The sequence below is a fragment of the Ostrinia nubilalis genome, chromosome Z (genome assembly GCF_963855985.1).
Source record: "Ostrinia nubilalis chromosome Z, ilOstNubi1.1, whole genome shotgun sequence".
Taxonomy (NCBI): Eukaryota; Metazoa; Arthropoda; class Insecta; order Lepidoptera; family Crambidae; genus Ostrinia; species Ostrinia nubilalis.
The window spans coordinates 2,679,586-2,698,791 of record NC_087119.1 but is presented as its reverse complement, the minus strand read 5'-3'; the positions used below and the strand labels follow the sequence as shown (position 1 = coordinate 2,698,791).

Below are 19,206 nucleotides of genomic sequence, written 5' to 3'. Positions count from 1 at the left end.
GTAGCGTGAGAGATTAGCATCAAAATATAGCAAAAAATCTACAGACTTCGAATAAAATCCACAAAGATTGGAAAGTTGAAAGTTGGACTTTAGAAAAATGGTTTTCCTCAATCGGATTAAGATCTTTCCTTTCGCGTTGGCTCAAATTAAAAGGTCTTCGCGGGTGGACGATCGTTAACACTTCTACCGTTTAGCGGACAAACGATTTTATTATTACAGTACTATAGCTTTTTTATTGTAAAGACGTATGATTGGCCAATAATATTAATCGCTTTTTTAACTGCTTCTGCAGGAGTGGTAGTTTGAAATTTATGCGTAGTACAGGAAGTTACAAGTCGTCTCATTTTCTTTTAATAGGAAGGCAAGAGTATCTAATCAAAATTGAATTACAATGCCAGCATTAGCCACAACTTTTACTTAAATGGAAAATTAAATCGATGTGTAAAAAAGCTATTCCAACGCACATCCAAGTTTTATATCAAAATGAAACGACTATCGCATCGCGCGATACGTTTGTGTCCGACAACAAAGCCATTGTGGTGTCCGTCAAAATTTGAGTAATGAATGATTGATAGTACGAATTGTTACATAAATTGGATCGTGTGGACGTGTAAGGTGTAAGTAATACTTGCGTCATGTTCTTGTCGGAAAATCGATATTATTCTTTTTAATTTTTAATTTGATATGATTTTCCTTTCGCTAAAGTAGAATTACACCTAATTTTGTACAGTCCGAGCAAATAACTTTGGTTTGCAAAGTTGTAAAGCTTAGGCGCGGATTAATGTGTAACTTTAGGGTGTACGTTTAAGTGATTTCAATCAGGATAGTTGAGACTTGAGATTGAGACTCAGGTTTGGCGGGTGTTAGATAAACTTTTGAGTTACTAATCAAAATAAACTAAAAGGTCTTTGAAAAAATATAGTTCATCTATTCATCACCATTTCAGCCAAAAAACGTCCAAAGCTAAATATAGGCTTCTCCAAATTCTTACTCCTCTTTCAAGAAGCCATTGGCGGACTGCATTCAGCACCTTCCTGCAATTTTAATAAGGTCATCTGTCCACCATATCTTCAGGTACTGCCTCCCGATTGTGACATAACAATCAATTTCTATCTTTACCTTCTTAAACCAGTTGAACTAACATAGTTGAGAAGTTAAGTAGGTTTTCCAATCGAGATGATTGAAATAGACAGAATTGAATAACGTTAACTGTATCACTTTAAACAATCTACTTACAAAGCATGATTGCATTGTATTATCAATTGCTGCGACTATACAGCCAACCGCAACTAATATACGATATTAAACCTTGTCTTCATTGATGTAAAAGCCATAAACTTGTATTTGCTCCAGCTGTTTATTGTCTGTCTGCACAGTCTACCGTCTTACCAGCATTCGATTTGGAACGTTACTTTTCCCAACATAAGACACAAGTTCCCGCGAGAAAACTATCGCCAAGGGGAGTGTAATTTTTTCATAATGCGATTTATAACAGTCGATTCTATTCTTTCCGTGAATTGGCTATCATATACAGTAATATATAGGATTTATCGTACGCACGTTCTTCTCGTATATCGAGTAAATATCTATACAGTAATATTCAGTAGCAATAAAAGCCAGTCACATAAAAATCACACTATCTATCAAAAGTAGGTAGAGTTTTTCGATCAAAAAGCGCTTTAACCTAAAGTAATAGATAAATACGAAAGACCAAAGACCCTGCTATATACTAGCGCAACTGCCAACTACAAAGTTAAAAACAAATGCATCAAAAGTAACAAGTACAAGTCAAACGATAACAATAATACTTCATTCATTAAAAATGTTTATACTTGGTTTGTACTAGCAGTACAGGTAACAGGCTCCGCACCTTACTAGATCGACACGGCGAAAACCTAATCGGATCTGCAGGGTTACTCTGAAAAACGTCATCCAGTTTCGAATGTTGCCTTCTCTCTCACGCAAACTGAAATGCCAGCTTGAGCGATGGTGACGGATAGACTCGAAACTACGTAATTAGTAGCCCTGCTGTCACGGCGTTGACCTACACTCTTATCGCTGTACACATAGTGGCTATTTTAATTGATACAAAGTAGTGTCGCATGCGCTTGCATGGAAGTACTCGAGCCACGCCCAGGCCCTAAGGGGGCTTGCGCGCTCTACTTTAAGACAACCGGCTGCTTACCTACCTTGTGTCTAATGTAGTGACCAAGATCAGGCAGGAGACTCATTTCTATATCGTTTATATTTTTAATAAACTGTACTTTAACAGCATTTTATTATAATGTTTACTTAATAAAATGATCATTTTATAGCACGTAATTTACTGCAAATATAAGCAGATGGAGGGCAACTTGTTATCCTCTTCAATGAAGTTGACGATTCAGATACTACACAATGTAGTGCTCTTGAACGTACACTAGTCTGCGGCCACTCTTGCCTTTATCAACACACGCCATAATTATAGCAATTACAAATACTCGTAATATAATAAATTCCGCATCAAGGCCCATTACACCACATCGGATGTGGGCTAAAGTGCGCGAGGTAATCATATGGATTTAGGAAAGGAAGTCGTCCGCGTTAAGAACCCAGTTTTATTACGTGACAAATTACTATACCAATGTGTTTTTCGAGTAAATAATAAATATAAAAACAAAGTGAAATACTGCGTCCACTTTCCTTAATTAAAACTGTGCAGTGAATATATCCAAAGCACAAGATTATTTTACATGTCGTTTCACAGTTCAAAATACCGGAGCATTTGGATTTCCATTTCACTTGCAAAGCAAAAGGTAAATTATTTTGCTTTTATACCGCTAATTACCTACAGTTGGGATGAGTTTTACACTTTAACATCTGTTCACTCATTTGTGTGGCGAATACTAGTGTAGGTTAGTGTAATAACGAAATGTGAATTCGGCATGACAATTAAGTCGATTGACGTCGAACAATAATGGCCAATTTCGAAAGGTTAGCATTCGGTTAATCATCGTTAATTCACTAATCATTCGTTAACGGTAATTTCGGCACTGCATTTAGCCAGTTTGTGTTCGTCTACGTTCTTTTTTAGTCTAATTATAGCGCGAAATGCCGAAACAATCGAAACGGTTATGTCAAAAGGTCAACGACTCGGTCTAAAAACGCCGAATCTGATCTTGATATTTACTGCCGATCCCAGTATGTAGGTCATTGTTCAAGTCTTCTGGCATAAGTGTGAAAACACGTGGTGCGCCAACTGTAGCGTATTCACACGCCGAAAGTTATTAGTAGTCGCTAACTACATACACGTAGGATATATTCACACACGCAATATTTTGAGGACAATAACTTTCCAAGTAAAAAGAAAGCTTTGTTTTGACAAAAAATACAATAACAAACAACTGACTAATATACCGACAGAGATGAATTTGACATAATTCACTTTGTATTTTGATTTAATTAACCATAATAACAATCGTTAGTCCCCGATATATTTTCATAAGAAATAGGGTACAAAGATAATGTTATTGTATTATAAGGAGTGAAAAAGTAGATATGAATAAAAGGTTTAGTTTTTTTTGGCGAAGAAAATTATTGACATCGAATCCGAGACTGATCCATGAGTTTTCCAACCTTTACATTATGTGTCTCACGTAATCTGAATCCGATAATGTGATTCTATATGGAGCAGAATGTTTGCTAAAAGGTTTTTCTTGCACTAATTTCAATTACGAAATAAGCAACGTGACGTCTTCCATAAGCATTAATATAGAAAAGCAACAAATCGTATAATATACAGATACATAAAGACACAGTGATTTGTTGGCGTCGCTATGAATTGTTTACAGTCCGTTGCCAGAATATTTGCCTCTCTACGAACTCACCCTTATCCGTAGTGTAAGTGTACGCGCCAAATACTCACCACGTATTTATGACATACTTTATTATGTACAAATGACATTTGCAGCTTAGATATTTTGAGTGCGGCTGAACTAAACATGGCTGTACTTTATTGTTTTGACATTGGATTAGGCTGACAGTGATTTGTTCATGTTATTTTGCTCGCAAATGCGTGTTCTCGAGTGATATAATGAAGCTGTGTGATCACTCAGACGGATTTCAAAGTAAAGTTGGTTTTAGTTGGGTAATTTGCTGTACGAGTTCATCACAGGTATTCTTATGTTATGGGAAAAGTTAGATTGAAAGTCAAGGAAGCTGGAAACATTGAATTTTCGGATAGATCCAGTTTATTCTGTAACCTAATATTGATACCGTTTGATAGAGCAAATGAACCACTTTCAGGATCGGTAACTAGCTTTTTGATATCTTGTATAGTTTATAAATAATCGAGTAAGATCACTTATCGTTTCCACCCTGTAGATTAGTATAGATTTACCGTAAATTCATTTTCTCAGCTACATCTCACATTTTTATACCAAAACTCGCTCCCGTCCGTGGCTTCCAAATGCATGCCATGAACAAATAGCTCTACCTTGTTTGTACTAAACAATGGCTGCCTAGCAATTAAAGAGCAGTGTAACAATTTAACGATCAGTTGTTTAAATAAATTAACAGTCCCTACTTATTTGGGAGTCGGCCTCTTAATGCTGTCGACCCGTGGATCTTTTATTGTTATCATTTAAATCAAAGCTGCTCTCAAGATAGCGAGTGAGGTTGCAAACATAGGGGAGAGTTCGGTATATTGTACCGCCGGGTAAATTGTACCACCCTCATATTTCGTAAAGAATTTATTGAATGTCTGTAATTGCAACACTCAGCGATACACAACTAAATTCAAAATTATATCGGCCATGTGGTTTTTGCCGTGACAACGAACACGTGTGTTTTATTTTGAAAAGTATTTTTTCACTGTTTTCAAGTAACTTTTGACAATGCATGTTTAGTCTGTAATTTTGTTAAATTTAATCACAGGGTGTTTCTAATATATTATTTAGAAGCGTAAATTAGTGTGGATTACAATTCTTTAAAACATTTTTCTGTATTCATAAGCTATATTTTTTACCGATTTTTTAAAAGCACTATCACCTAGTCGGCTAAATTGTACCACATCAAGTTGTATGGAACTTTACCAAAGGATTTTGAAATTTTTTTAGTTAATCATATTTTGAAGTTATAATAGCGTAGTTATGTTTGACTAACAATAAATGAAAGCAAAAGACTGGCAAAGTAGATTAGGTACAAGTGTGCGTTACGATAATTGGAATTACAAAACTTTTACTCAAAATCGTGATAACGTGTAAAACAATATCTGTGCACGACGGACGGCCTCCGAAACATAATAGTTGTAAAATAGTTTTCGTTTTGTTTCAATTTTGTATCGTTTTTTATTTTCGTTTATATAGTTAAATAGTAAATAGTTTTAATTTTGATAATTTCGTAATACAGTCCACTTTCTCTTAGTTGGTTCTCAGTTAGTAATGTGTAAAGTCTCTAATTAATTAATTAATTAATAGATGTATGTGATATTGGAGATGTATAAATTATAGTTTATTTTAGGAAACAGTCAAATTATAGTTTATTTTAGAAAACAGTTAAAATGTATAGTTTATTTTAGAAAACAGTTAAAAATGTATAGTTTAATAGCCCTTTGTTTATGTATGATACTTAAATTGGTGATTTCACCTAGTAATAGTTGACAGATCGTGTTTATAATATGTAAATTAGAAAGATAATTATGTGTAGATCTTTATAGTTATTTACTTTTAATTGATGATAGTCTTAATTAGCCATAAAGGCAATTAATGTAAAATAGTGTGGCCAAATGAGCCCTATTTTGTGTACAAATGCTTAATTAGCAATTAACCCCGTACCTGTGTACCTTTATTTACCTATCGAATAGTAAGAAGTAATTTGTCTGAAAATAAATAACATAGATTCCAAAGAATAGTGGAAGAGCTAATTAGAATCCGATAAGAATTAGGTCAAGGTCATAGTTAAAAAATAGGTCACCGAATAGATAAAAAACAGGCTCTCTATACGGTATTGCCGCCCAGGGGGGGTCTAAATTAGAAAGAGAGGGCAATAGATTTGCTGTTTCATTAGAGCGAGAAGCAGCTAGGTTTTCTCACTCTAATGAAAGTAAATAAATATCGGGGTGCCATCCGGACCCAGTCAGTTCCGCGTTTTCTCCTCAACAAGCTACAACACCAAGCTCTCGCCACTGCTCCGAGGAACCGGTCACAGTCTCAACCACAACCGAGTTATTATTTCTGCGCTCCCCGCCCCCTTCGTCTCGCTCTCCCGCTCGCGCTGCACCCCGCATCGCGCCGTGTCGGCGTACGGTATTCAGGGTCCGCACAGGGTTGCTACCCCATACCGTCCGGCACATTGGTCCATTCGGAGCCGGATTGGACACTTCGGCAGCAAAAGCGAGTGGGAAATTTCATCGGCTTCATAACCGGAAGCAAGGGGAGCGTAGCAAAATGCCGGTAACTCGGAGTAGAGGCAGACCCGCGGAGCCGATCGAGGCACAGGAGCGCCCTGAGGAGAGCGCTCCCGCGACCGCGTCACAGTCAGTGGCGGCCCCGAGGCCGTCAGCGCCGGAACCGGTGCGGCATATCGAGCCGCCCGGCTCCCCGTCGGAGGCGCCACCACCACCGCCAGCACCGTCGTCGCAACAGCAGCACGACGACGCAGCAAGAGCGTCGTCAACAAAATCCGACCGTGCGCGAAGGATCGCGCGCGCCAAACAGAAGATAGCCAGACTCAAGCTGGAGCTGGAAGAGGCCAGGCTTGCCGTCCTGGAGGAAGACAGCCAGGACGGCGAGTCGGTCGCATCGGGTGAATCGCTGGGCCAGGCGCGAGTGGCCGAGTGGCTGAATACAGTGCCGCCGCCACCGCCCGCCGCGCCGCTCAGTGCACCGCAACAGTCTACAGGCGTAGCACCGCCGCCCGGCGTGCCACATGCACCGCCGCCCGGCGTGTCACACGCACCACCGCCGCCACCCGGCGCGCCACACGCGCTGCCGACCGGCGTATCGATCGCACAGCAGCTCGCCGCGCCGCTATCGGGCGTGGCGCCGCCGCACAGCGTACAGTTGAAGCAATCGTCGTCATCGAAGCCGCCGCCAGCAGCAACGGGGTATCATCGGTCCGAGGGACAATTCGACCTTAACGAGCTGGCGGCCGCCATCGCGCAGGCTGCGCGCCCACATGGGGCCACGCCGCGATTCATCGGAGAACTGATGCCCTTCGGGGGCTCGCATCTCGACTGGCTCGCCTTCAGAGCGGGCTATCAAGAAACAGAGAGATACTTCACAGAAATCGAGAATACAGCCCGCCTGCGACGGGCTTTGAAAGGAAAAGCCAAGGAAGCGGTTAGCAGTTTACTCATAGTAAACACTAGCCCGGCGGAAATAATCGGCGAACTCGAGACAAGATTCGGCAGACCGGAGACGATTGCGCTCGCCGAGATCGAACGACTTCGCAACGTACAGAAGCCTACAGATGCGCCACGGGACATAATACAGTTCGCGAGTCGAATAAAAAACAGCGTCGCTACACTCCGCGCACTCCAGCAGCCGCAGTACATGTACAATCCGGAAGTGGTCAAGCAAGTGACAGAGAAGCTGACGCCGTCGCTGCGGTACCGGTGGTTCGACTTCAGCCGGGACCAGCCGCCAGAGGAGCCGGACCTCGTGCGCCTTCACCGCTTCGTGACCAGGGAGGCGGAGGCGTGCGGGAAGTACGCAGACCCCGAGCTCGTCGGCGGCGCCGAGGAGCAGCAGCAGCGCGCGGCGCCACGCAACCGGCCGCAGCGCGCCTACAACAGTCGGAGTGACAGCGAAAAGTGCGACAACAGAAGCGAAAAGTGTCCAGTGTGCAGTTTACCGAACCATAGCGCCGACAAGTGTAGAAAATTTGTGCGTGCGAACAACAGTGAACGATGGAGCATAGCGAAAGCGGATCGACTATGTTTCCGTTGCCTGAACCCCAGGAGAGGGGGGCATAAGTGTGAAGACCGTCAGTGTGGAGAGGACGGCTGTGAGAGGACCCACCACCCATTACTGCACTTCAAGAGACCCGAAGTGCCAGCCAACCGGAGTGAAACAGTGACAGCAGCAAATTCATCTGGAAAATCAACCGTAAGTTTCCTCAAAATTCTACCAGTGACAGTGGTGGGCCCCAAGGCCAATATAGACACATTCGCACTATTAGACGACGGCTCAACAGTCACACTCATAGACGAAGACCTGGCTAAGCGCGCGGGCGCTACAGGACCCATAGACCCATTGAGCATAGAAGCTATAGCGGGGGCCCGCGTCACGCGTACCGACTCGCGACGAGTGAAACTTGTGCTACGAGGGCAAGATGAAGAGCACTCCCTGCGAGGCCGCACTATCAAGAACTTACGACTGGCGGCCCAGCACATTGACCGAGACTTGTCAAAATATCAACACCTTCAAGATATCGAAACGCGAGTGCGGTATGCGGAGGCGCGGCCCACTATCCTGATCGGGCAGGACAATTGGGAACTCCTACTGGCCAACGAGGTACGACGTGGCGCCGCAACAGAACCGGTGGCGTCCCGCACACCCCTGGGGTGGGTGCTCCACGGCTCAAGCAGCCGGAGCCTGGGGCACACAGTCCACCACGTATACAGGCTCAATGAAGAGAGCGACAATAGAATAGAAGAAATGATCAAGAAGCATTTCGCAATCGAATCGTTGGGCGTGACGCCCAAGAAAACGCGCGCCGACCCCGAAGAGCGGGCGCTTCGCATCCTGGAGAGTGAAACCATCAAGCTGCCGACAGCGGGCTACGAAACGGGCCTACTTTGGGCCACCGACCACCCCGAGCTGCCCAACAATTACGACCAGGCCTTGACGCGCCTACACAGCACAGAGCGCAAGCTGGACAAGCAGCCGGAGCTCGGGGCGGCGTACGAGCGGCAGATGACACAGCTGATAGAAAAAGGATACGCAGAGGAAGCCGCCACCGCACCATCGACCACCGGGCGCATCTGGTACCTGCCTCACTTCCCGGTGCTCCATCCAGCCAAGCCCGGGAAGGTGAGGCCAGTCTTCGACGCCGCCGCTCGCACGAAGGGTACGTGCCTGAACGACCACCTGCTGTCGGGTCCGGACCTCCTGCAGTCGCTGCCGGGGGTGCTGATGCGCTTTCGCCAGCACGCCGTCGCCGTCGCCGCGGACATACAAGAGATGTTCCTGCGAATACAAGTTCACGAGAAAGATAGAGATGCGCTGCGTTTCTTGTGGCGCTCACACCGGCGGGAGGGACCGCCCACAGAGTACCGGATGAAGTCGGTCATCTTCGGAGCAGCCTGCTCACCGTGCACGGCGTTGTTTGTCAAGAATCACAACGCCGAGCGTCATCGGGCCGACCATCCGGACGCAGCCGAAGCCATCGTGCGTCATCACTACATGGATGATTATCTCCAGAGTTTTGAAACAGTTGAAGAAGCAGTTAGAGTGAGCACCGACGTGCGCACAGTGCACGCGGATGCCAATTTTCATTTGGCCAAGTGGGCCTCGAATCGCTCCGAAGTACTAGAAGTCCATCGGGCGGAAGCTGCCGCCACTCGGGACGTCACACTTGAAGACATCGAAGAGAAGGTCCTGGGCCTCACCTGGAGGCCGACCTGCGACACCTTGGGATTTAATCTGAACTTCGCCCGGGTGCCTGACGTCGACAGCGGGCAAACTCCGACGAAGAGGGAGGCTCTGCGGACAGTGATGTCACTGTTCGACCCGCTGGGCCTCGCCTCCCCCATCACCATCGTAGCGAAACAGCTGCTACAAGAGGCGTGGCGCGTAGGCGTCGATTGGGACGTCCGCCTACCACCGCCGCTGTCGACGGGCTGGAGTGAGTGGGTGCGGCAGCTGGCCGCGCTCCGAGACGTCAACCTGCCAAGATGTCACCCTGGCTACAGCCGGGCGACCCGACGCGAGCTGCACACCTTCGTGGACGCCAGCGAGAAGGCCTACGCCGCTGCTGTCTACTGGCGCACTGAAGACGAAGACGGTAGAGTGCACGTGACGCTTGCCGCCGCCAGGGCGCGCGTGGCGCCCCTCAAGCTGACGTCCATCCCAAGGCTCGAGCTGCAGGCCGCCGTGCTGGGCTGCCGCCTGGCCCGCACCGCCGCCGACGAATACCAGCTGAAAGCAGACAGAAGAGTCTTTTGGAGCGACTCGAAAACCGTACTCGCGTGGCTGAGGGCGGGACCCCGCTCTTTCAAGCCTTTCGTCGCACACAGAGTGGCAGAAATAGAGGAAGACACACAGGCGAAGGAGTGGCGGTGGGTGCCGACCCAACAGAATGTGGCTGACGACGCCACCAGAGGAGCGCCGGTCAACTTTACGCAGCATCATCGGTGGTTCACGGGACCGAAGTTCCTGTATGAGCCTGCTGACAGCTGGCCGGCCGAGAAAATAGAACAGGCGGCCCCAACCGGAGAAGAGAGGACCCACTCCGTCGCATCAAGCATCGTCGAGCCCAGAGTCTCCGATGCATTACCGTCACCACACAGATTCTCGTCGTGGCTGCGCCTGATACGCGCCACGGCGAGAGTCCTCCAGGCGATACACCGCTTCCGTGCCCCGCTGCGCCGGGCGCGCCCGCAGAGCGCCAACGTCAACAGTTACAAGCGGACAACTCGAAACACCGAAGCCGACCCGACGTGGCGCCGTGTCGCCAAGCCGACCGCGCCGCCTACGCCGCGCCGAGCCGTCCTTACAGAAGACGTCATACCGCCGTTGGCCGCCGAGCACATCGTGTGGGCGGAGGAGCTGTGGGTGCGCGCCGTGCAGCAGGAAGCGTTCGGCGCCGAATTAGAAGCTTTAAAGAAGACAGAAGCAGTGTCCAATGACAGCCGGCTGCGCTCACTCGCGCTGGCCTTCGATCCGTGCGAGCCGGTGATTAAGCTGAAATCAAGAATCACGGCCGCAGAAAACATCGCTGAAGAACAGAAGCATCCGATTGTGCTGGATGGAAACCACCAGTACACCAAACTCTACGTGGCATGGACGCACCAGAAATTACACCATGGCGGCGTGGAGACAGTCCTGAACGAAATCCGACAACGCTTCTGGGTGATCCGAGCTCGTCCCATCGTGCGCAGCGTGATCAAAAGTTGTCAGCAGTGCAGAATTCGGCGCGCGGTGGCCGCAGTACCACCGACAGGCGACCACCCGACGGGACGCCTCGCTCACCATCAGCGGCCCTTCACCTACACCGGCCTCGATTATTTCGGGCCGCTCTCAGTCACCGTGGGCCGACAACACCAGAAGCGGTATGTGGCGCTGTTCACATGCCTCACCACCCGGGCCGTGCACCTGGAGGTCGCGGCCTCACTCTCCACCGACTCCGCCGTCCTCGCGCTGCGCCGCATGATGGCGCGCCGAGGGCAACCATCAGAGATCTGGTCGGACAACGGCACCAACCTGCGTGGTGCCGACGTCGAGCTCCAGCGGGCCGCCCTCCAGGCGAGCCGGCAGGAGGCCGCCAACCACCTCATCAGATGGCGCTACATACCGCCGAGCGCACCGTTCATGGGCGGGGCGTGGGAACGCCTCGTCCGGTCCGTCAAGGACGCCCTCAGCACCGTCCTGCGCGAGCGTCACCCCCACGAAGAGACGCTCGCCACTCTGCTTTGCGAGGCAGAATACACAGTCAACAGCAGACCACTGACCCACGTGTCAGTGGACCCCGACGACGCCGAAGCCTTGACCCCCAACCACTTCCTACTCGGGGGGTCGGGCCGCATCCAACAGCCGGGGACGTTCACCGAAGCAGACGTCGCCAGCCGCCACCACTGGAGGCGAGCTCAGCGGCTAGCCGACGAGTTCTGGGACCGCTGGGTCCGAGAGTACCTGCCGGAGCTCCAACACCGGCGGGAGCCGCACGGGAGCGGAGCACCGCTCAACATCGGCGACCTCGTGCTCATCGCCGACTCCAACCTGCCACGCAACGTGTGGCCCCGGGGGCGCGTCGTCCAAGTCTACCCTGGGCGCGATGGCATCGTGCGCGCCGCCGACGTCGCCACCCGCACCGGAGTCCTGCGCCGCCCCACCAAGAAGCTCGTCGTGCTGCCCACATCGACCGTCGTGACACCGAGTGAGGTGTAGCGCCGAGTCAACCAGCGCTACACGGCGGGAGAATGTGCACGACGGACGGCCTCCGAAACATAATAGTTGTAAAATAGTTTTCGTTTTGTTTCAATTTTGTATCGTTTTTTATTTTCGTTTATATAGTTAAATAGTAAATAGTTTTAATTTTGATAATTTCGTAATACAGTCCACTTTCTCTTAGTTGGTTCTCAGTTAGTAATGTGTAAAGTCTCTAATTAATTAATTAATTAATAGATGTATGTGATATTGGAGATGTATAAATTATAGTTTATTTTAGGAAACAGTCAAATTATAGTTTATTTTAGAAAACAGTTAAAATGTATAGTTTATTTTAGAAAACAGTTAAAAATGTATAGTTTAATAGCCCTTTGTTTATGTATGATACTTAAATTGGTGATTTCACCTAGTAATAGTTGACAGATCGTGTTTATAATATGTAAATTAGAAAGATAATTATGTGTAGATCTTTATAGTTATTTACTTTTAATTGATGATAGTCTTAATTAGCCATAAAGGCAATTAATGTAAAATAGTGTGGCCAAATGAGCCCTATTTTGTGTACAAATGCTTAATTAGCAATTAACCCCGTACCTGTGTACCTTTATTTACCTATCGAATAGTAAGAAGTAATTTGTCTGAAAATAAATAACATAGATTCCAAAGAATAGTGGAAGAGCTAATTAGAATCCGATAAGAATTAGGTCAAGGTCATAGTTAAAAAATAGGTCACCGAATAGATAAAAAACAGGCTCTCTATACGGTATTGCCGCCCAGGGGGGGTCTAAATTAGAAAGAGAGGGCAATAGATTTGCTGTTTCATTAGAGCGAGAAGCAGCTAGGTTTTCTCACTCTAATGAAAGTAAATAAATATCGGGGTGCCATCCGGACCCAGTCAGTTCCGCGTTTTCTCCTCAACAAGCTACAACACCAAGCTCTCGCCACTGCTCCGAGGAACCGGTCACAGTCTCAACCACAACCGAGTTATTATTTCTGCGCTCCCCGCCCCCTTCGTCTCGCTCTCCCGCTCGCGCTGCACCCCGCATCGCGCCGTGTCGGCGTACGGTATTCAGGGTCCGCACAGGGTTGCTACCCCATACCGTCCGGCACAATATCGATTGTCTATGTTATTAACTACTGTTCCTTTTCGTTACCTAATTTGTTAAGAATGTATCGTATAATATTTTGCCATAGTTTTTTTTATAGGCTTGAAATTTATTGAAATCCAATCTAGTAACCCTGTGGTACAAATTATCGAACCGGTTGGCTAAATTGGACCGAAGCTCTGAACTCGTATTTTGTTGATTTGTGCTAAATATACAACAATTGTGTTGATTAATACCCATGAAATATTAAGTTGAATAATTTCTCTTTAATTATGTACCATGAACATTAGCAAAAACAAAAGAAAAATATGTGTAAAATGGGATTGAAAAAAAGTGGTCCAAATTACCGGACTCTCCCTTATTATGAGTGTGTACTTCACGATTAAGCCTATTATCAATTATTACCACTAACTACGGTGTTATAATTATATAGTTTTATTAATGGTCGGTGTTTTTAGTGAAAGTACCTACTACCTATCTTTAAATTGTCAGTGTTACAAAAATATGTAATGTAGGAAAACATTTCATAATTCAGTTTCCTGCCTCGAGCGTTGAGCTGCATCTGCTGCTTGTTCATATTGCAATTTACCCTCATCTCCGCTCAATATAGTCACTAAAGTGAAGTATATTTTGCCTAAAGAGGGCGATCCTGGAAAATGTTTCAGCCCGAGCGAGTTTAAAATCTGTGATACCTTTCAGTGACATTTTTATTGATGGAAAAGGATGATAGTTCCTTAGATCGTAATAGCATAATGCTGTAATTGACCTAACATAGTAATCTTATTAAATTATTAGGATTAGATTTAGATTGAAACTTAGATATTCATTTTAGGTCTAACCCAATTAAATTTTACACGTAAGAAATTAATTTAAGTAAATTATTTCACGTGACACATTGCGAAAATTTGTGCACAGAGTTACAAGTGATTGACTTCGATAAAGCGGCGACCGTGCTGTGAGGTGACGTCACAAGACGTATGCGCTGTTCGCGCTGCTAAACTCGTAATTAGAAATAACAATTCAAATATTTAATGAAAAGTTTATTAATCTGAAAATGCCTTATCTAACATTTAATTTTCATATTATCGATTTTTTTACCGATTTAACTTATTCTACTTATGTCCCGGTAACATATTAACCTACTTAGCGCGTTAACCCAAAATCCAAAGCCAAGAAACTCCTGAAAATCGTTGCCAAAACAAAAGTCAGGAGGTTCGTTGGAATGGTATTAAATGTAAACTTGCAATACTTTCTAAAATGTCATAGCTGAGTTCCATTTCCGGCGGGTCCGATCGGGAGTGGCTGGGTTCCGTCCAGAGTTGACGTTGTTATTTGTCGCCTGATTTAATTTAAACTTACTAGATGAGATCTAGTATTAGGTAATTTACAGATGCTGACTTCTAGTACAGCTGAAGGTAGTTCTAATTATTAGTTAAAACCGGGACTATTCCCACCTCTCGTTCCCACCGCTGCAACTCCTGTGTAGCCAGGATCTACAGCTTGACCGCCATAAAAAACCCAGTCAATGAAGGTCAAGTTTGTCCCGGGGGAAAGTTAAACTGTCATTGGACCCGCAACGAAATTAATCAGAAGAACATAGGAGGAGTTCGAAATTAAGGTTCGACTTCCCTCCATTGCAAAGCGGATGACAGGTGACAAACAAAGGTTTAATAACCTTTAAGAAAAGGTATACACCACGGACAATAAATATCAATTAAGGGAGCCTATCTTATGAGCAATTAGTTAGAATAATATTTTTCACAAATCGCTTAGAAGCACGGATAATTTTAGTTAGTAGGAAGAGTTTTCGCTGTAAGATAGCGGATTAACCATTCAAACTTGAAGGAAAAAATACAAACACTTTATACCGGTAGTATCAACGACCAGGAAAATCGTTACCACCTAATTTATGTTATTGGGGAACTAAGAAATGTTGAGCAGACATTATTCTGGGATAATACTCAACATAATTACGCTCTGTTTACTACCACGCTGCATTATTAAAAATAACAAACTGTAAGCATCGCGGTGCAATTGTAATAACAAGAGTTATTCCGAGAGTTATTTCTCTTTATGCGAGTTGAAACAGGCAAAGGAATTTAATCTACTCATCTCAAGTACACTGAAACCTTTTATAATGATAAATACGGGATATGATCTATTTTTCTTTATGAATTTATCATGACATGAACCGAGACCGGTTCTGTGCATTGCTGGTCTCGTCGGACCGACGTGTTTTTGCCCTTAAGCTCCTAGTGAGACTCGACCCGTGGGAAAATCATTGAGATATACTTACCACACACATTTTAATGAGCGCAATTGATTAATTGGCGTGTTTGGATTATTATTTTCTGTGGAACAGGTGCTTCGTGTGTAATCGTTACGAGTAAACTCAATTTGGAGTTTCCTCTCACCATCATTATGTTTGAGGGAAGTTTGTATTATTAAAACTTTGATAAAGAAAATCAGAACATATTTGAACAATTTCCGTAATGAGTGAGAGTGTATGTGCAATTCAATATTTACCGTTACGGTTGTACGTTTTTTGCCTTATGGTGTGATTATACATTATACACATCTTTGGTAACATGATCTTTGTGCTCTCATGAGCTCGAATGCGTCAAGTCACTCTGGAAGGGGGTTATGATTGATTCATGCAAGTGGATCAGAGCCTTGGAATAATAGGGTTCATTTTACCTTACTTTTGAAATAATAGAGCGGTTTAGTATCGGTAAAAGCGTGCTTACTTAATAAAACTTCTGAAATTAACTCATTAACTTCTAATCACTTCAGAGAAAGAGGATCTGTCTTTAAAACAAACTTACTTACTAGCACTGAAAACTTAAACCGCGTCTACCTATATTATCACGTGTTTTAGAGAGAAAGTTATACGTTTCCATGTACGGCTAAACAAACCTGCCTAAACCGCGTCTATAGGGCAGTTACACTAACCGTGGACAGTCGGCGTCCAATTTGGCAGATAACTAATTCGGTCAGCGCTGGGCGGCGGGTCGACGGACATCGGATGTCGTCTGATCGGCAGCTTGCAAACAAGCCAATGTAAACGGAGAGCCGAGTCATTAATGCGCGGGAATGATGCGATCTGACTACATTACATAATCGATACCTAATCGAATCAGTCTTTACCTAGCCCGATTTGATTTGTTCGCCTTTTAAAATGTGATTCTTAAGGGAATATAAGAAGAACGAAAGAAAAAAGTTCTGAAATTGGTAAGCTACTCATCATGTGAGAGAAAGTGCCCTGATACAAATGCTCAATCCATATTTGATTAAGACAGACGAAACAAATATAACGAAACTTGTTACAGGCCACATCATAACCCTTTGGTTACAATTGCAATAAAATTACAAGATAACACATCTATATGCAAGACATAGATGACAAAAGCATTTTATTATGCATAATATTACATAGTAGAGTCCAAAGTGCATTAAGTGCATATAAAGTACTACGAGATGGAGTAATTTTGCACCAAATGAAACGCAAAGCGACATCTATTACATTCATGACGCACCAGTGCCAAGCGCAGGCAAACGACGAGTATTCTGGCCAGGGCGGGCTGCCAGTCAGAAACGGCGGGAAAATGTGTCTGAAGCACTCCTCCGCACAAAATCCGATTACCCCTCTTGCGGTGTTACCGTCTTAGAATTCTGAAACCTGACATTTTAGGAAATTTTCCGGAAAAATGACACAACGTGTCTGTTTTCAGCGTAAAGTCGGTCACTGTCCGGACTGGTCCAGACAGATGGTAACCCTATCCACGCTCCGGCGCATCATGTGGACACTCCTTCAGCTCACGATAACCTCGTTACCGCATACCGGTTACACTACACGTCCTAAGCATAAAACATTATCTAATAGGTACCTAACAGCTTAACTTGCGTGCACGGGCTCTAATAAATAAATTGTTGTTGATAACATGAATGCGACGTAGTACTCCAATGGCCTTTACACCAGACGTTTATTTGCGACGAGAAAAATACCTCGAAGATTTATGCCTTTGCAAACCCATAAAGTTTACGGAGTTTACACAATGAACAAATAGTTTTGTAGGATTTTCTGTGGCGGTTTAAGAAGGATGAACCCTTTGTGGACTGACCTTTTGCTAAGAGTCGCTGATTTGTTCGATCGCACGTACGATGAAATGGGCGTTGTATCTTTCTAGAAGTCTAAGACTTATTCGAACGTATTGAGTATGATGAAAAACGGATCTCTCGCAGATAAGCACGCTTTCTGAGCAGAATTGCATTACATTAGTTATGATGTAAAAGAAATGGTTTGTTTGGCAAAATGTTCTATAAATACACTGAAGATTTAGTAGGCGCTTTACTGAATTTCATCATGAGCCTCGCAGACTAAAGTAAAAATTCATCAAAGCCCAATCAGGTGGTTTTAATAAAATGCAATCGATCATTATTGGTTAGACCTTCATTTTAATTTGTGCTCTTGGGATTCATATGACGGCATAAAGAAAGCTTCGTAACTTATTGACATTAATGAACGATTTGAATGACGTTGTGCATCTAATGACGACCGATTTTAAACTGATGAAATCTGAATGGTATACCTACCTAGTCAGTTTTGTTTTTCGTACATTCTGCACACATTTTAAGTCCATTCTGCGCTATCAATTTGATTGATACTGCTGACCGTAAGAAGTTAGTTGATAATTGGAATGAAAATTCCTTAATATTAATGTCTTTTTCTGTTTGTTGCAGTAGCCGAAGTGGAGCCAGAGCCTGGGCCTCCGGACATAGACAGCGAGATATGCGCCATGGTTGCAAACCACATCTGCGTCGGACGCTTCTTCACTATACACAAGCGTCGCAAAAAACGGCTGCTGACTCGCTCTCTCAACCAGGAGAATGCTCTGCTCGACGACATCCAGTTCGGGCAGGTGCAGGTAAGTGTCAAACATGCGGCCCTGCCCGTCTTTTATTTTCGCCAAGACAAAACAATCGCCAACACCACCTCGTACGAGCGTGAAATGTAAAGCCTCAATTTGGTAAACAAACGCTGGGAGCGATCGATTTTGGAAACATGGTGCTGATATTTTTAAAGGTTATTCTTGGCGAAAATAAAAGGTTGGCCAAAACACACTGAGTATGTACTACATCTGTTCGCTTATCGCTTACGTTTCTGTGATAATAGGGTACTGGATATCAATTTGTACCATTTTGAGAGGGTCTTTAGCACTATTTACTCGATTGTTTGGGTAAAAATACTCAAGTTTGAAGCTTATGAAGTCAACGAATCAAATCATTTGTTGATTTCAATGGAATAGAATAATATGATGTTTTAGAATTAAATGAAAATACTGAGTCAAATGTAATCCAATGGATCTTTTATAAGAAAGATCTTGGAATTACATATTATTATCAAATAGTGTCCAGTTCCCTATTGCGCTAATTCGGTAGTTCAGTGTGTAATCGGGCCGTATACATGGCAGTCACTTGATGTCTTGAAAATCACTATACGGATGTCCGAAAACATCTCACTTCGTTACATTTCCATATGATCAAGGAGTTGTTGAATAGCAACGTCCACGTTAGTCCACGGTGTTTGTGTCCAAATTGGTTTGGCCAACGCATCGAGTGAGCGCCCTGCGAGATGCGCAGTGTGCACGCCCGCTAACGCAGCTCTCCACGGTCATTCCGCAGTCGTTCACTACGACGCATTGTTCCAAGCCCCGCCACAAATTTAAATGCCATTTATTTGTATTCACGCGGCGTTCACACGCACTATTTGTAGGTATATTCTTGTGACATATTGTGATATCGCTATGCGTTCCGAGTCGTTCAAGCAAGGACGTGCCGAGCGAATGAACAGATTAATACTAATACTATGTATGAAAGAGTGCTCAGCTCTGGCCGCTGACGCCACGGCGAAATTATATGCATAACTCCATCGTAAAGTTAGAGGTTTATGTGTTGACCGGGAGGTGTATGATGACAAGATGGCGAATCATTTATCTCCAATTAACCCGATT

The 19,206-nt window shown here is 44.7% G+C and overlaps 1 protein-coding gene across 1 annotated transcript in view; it reads left to right on the top strand.

Annotated features, from left to right (window-relative positions):
* LOC135087005 (probable 3',5'-cyclic phosphodiesterase pde-1) overlaps window positions 1-19,206 on the top strand; it is a 131,991-nt gene that overhangs the window by 74,243 nt on the left and 38,542 nt on the right. Inside the window, exon 3 of the mRNA XM_063981862.1 lies at window positions 17,936-18,120. Within this exon, the coding sequence (XP_063837932.1) occupies window positions 17,936-18,120 (185 nt within the window). The remainder of the gene's footprint in view (window positions 1-17,935; window positions 18,121-19,206) is intronic.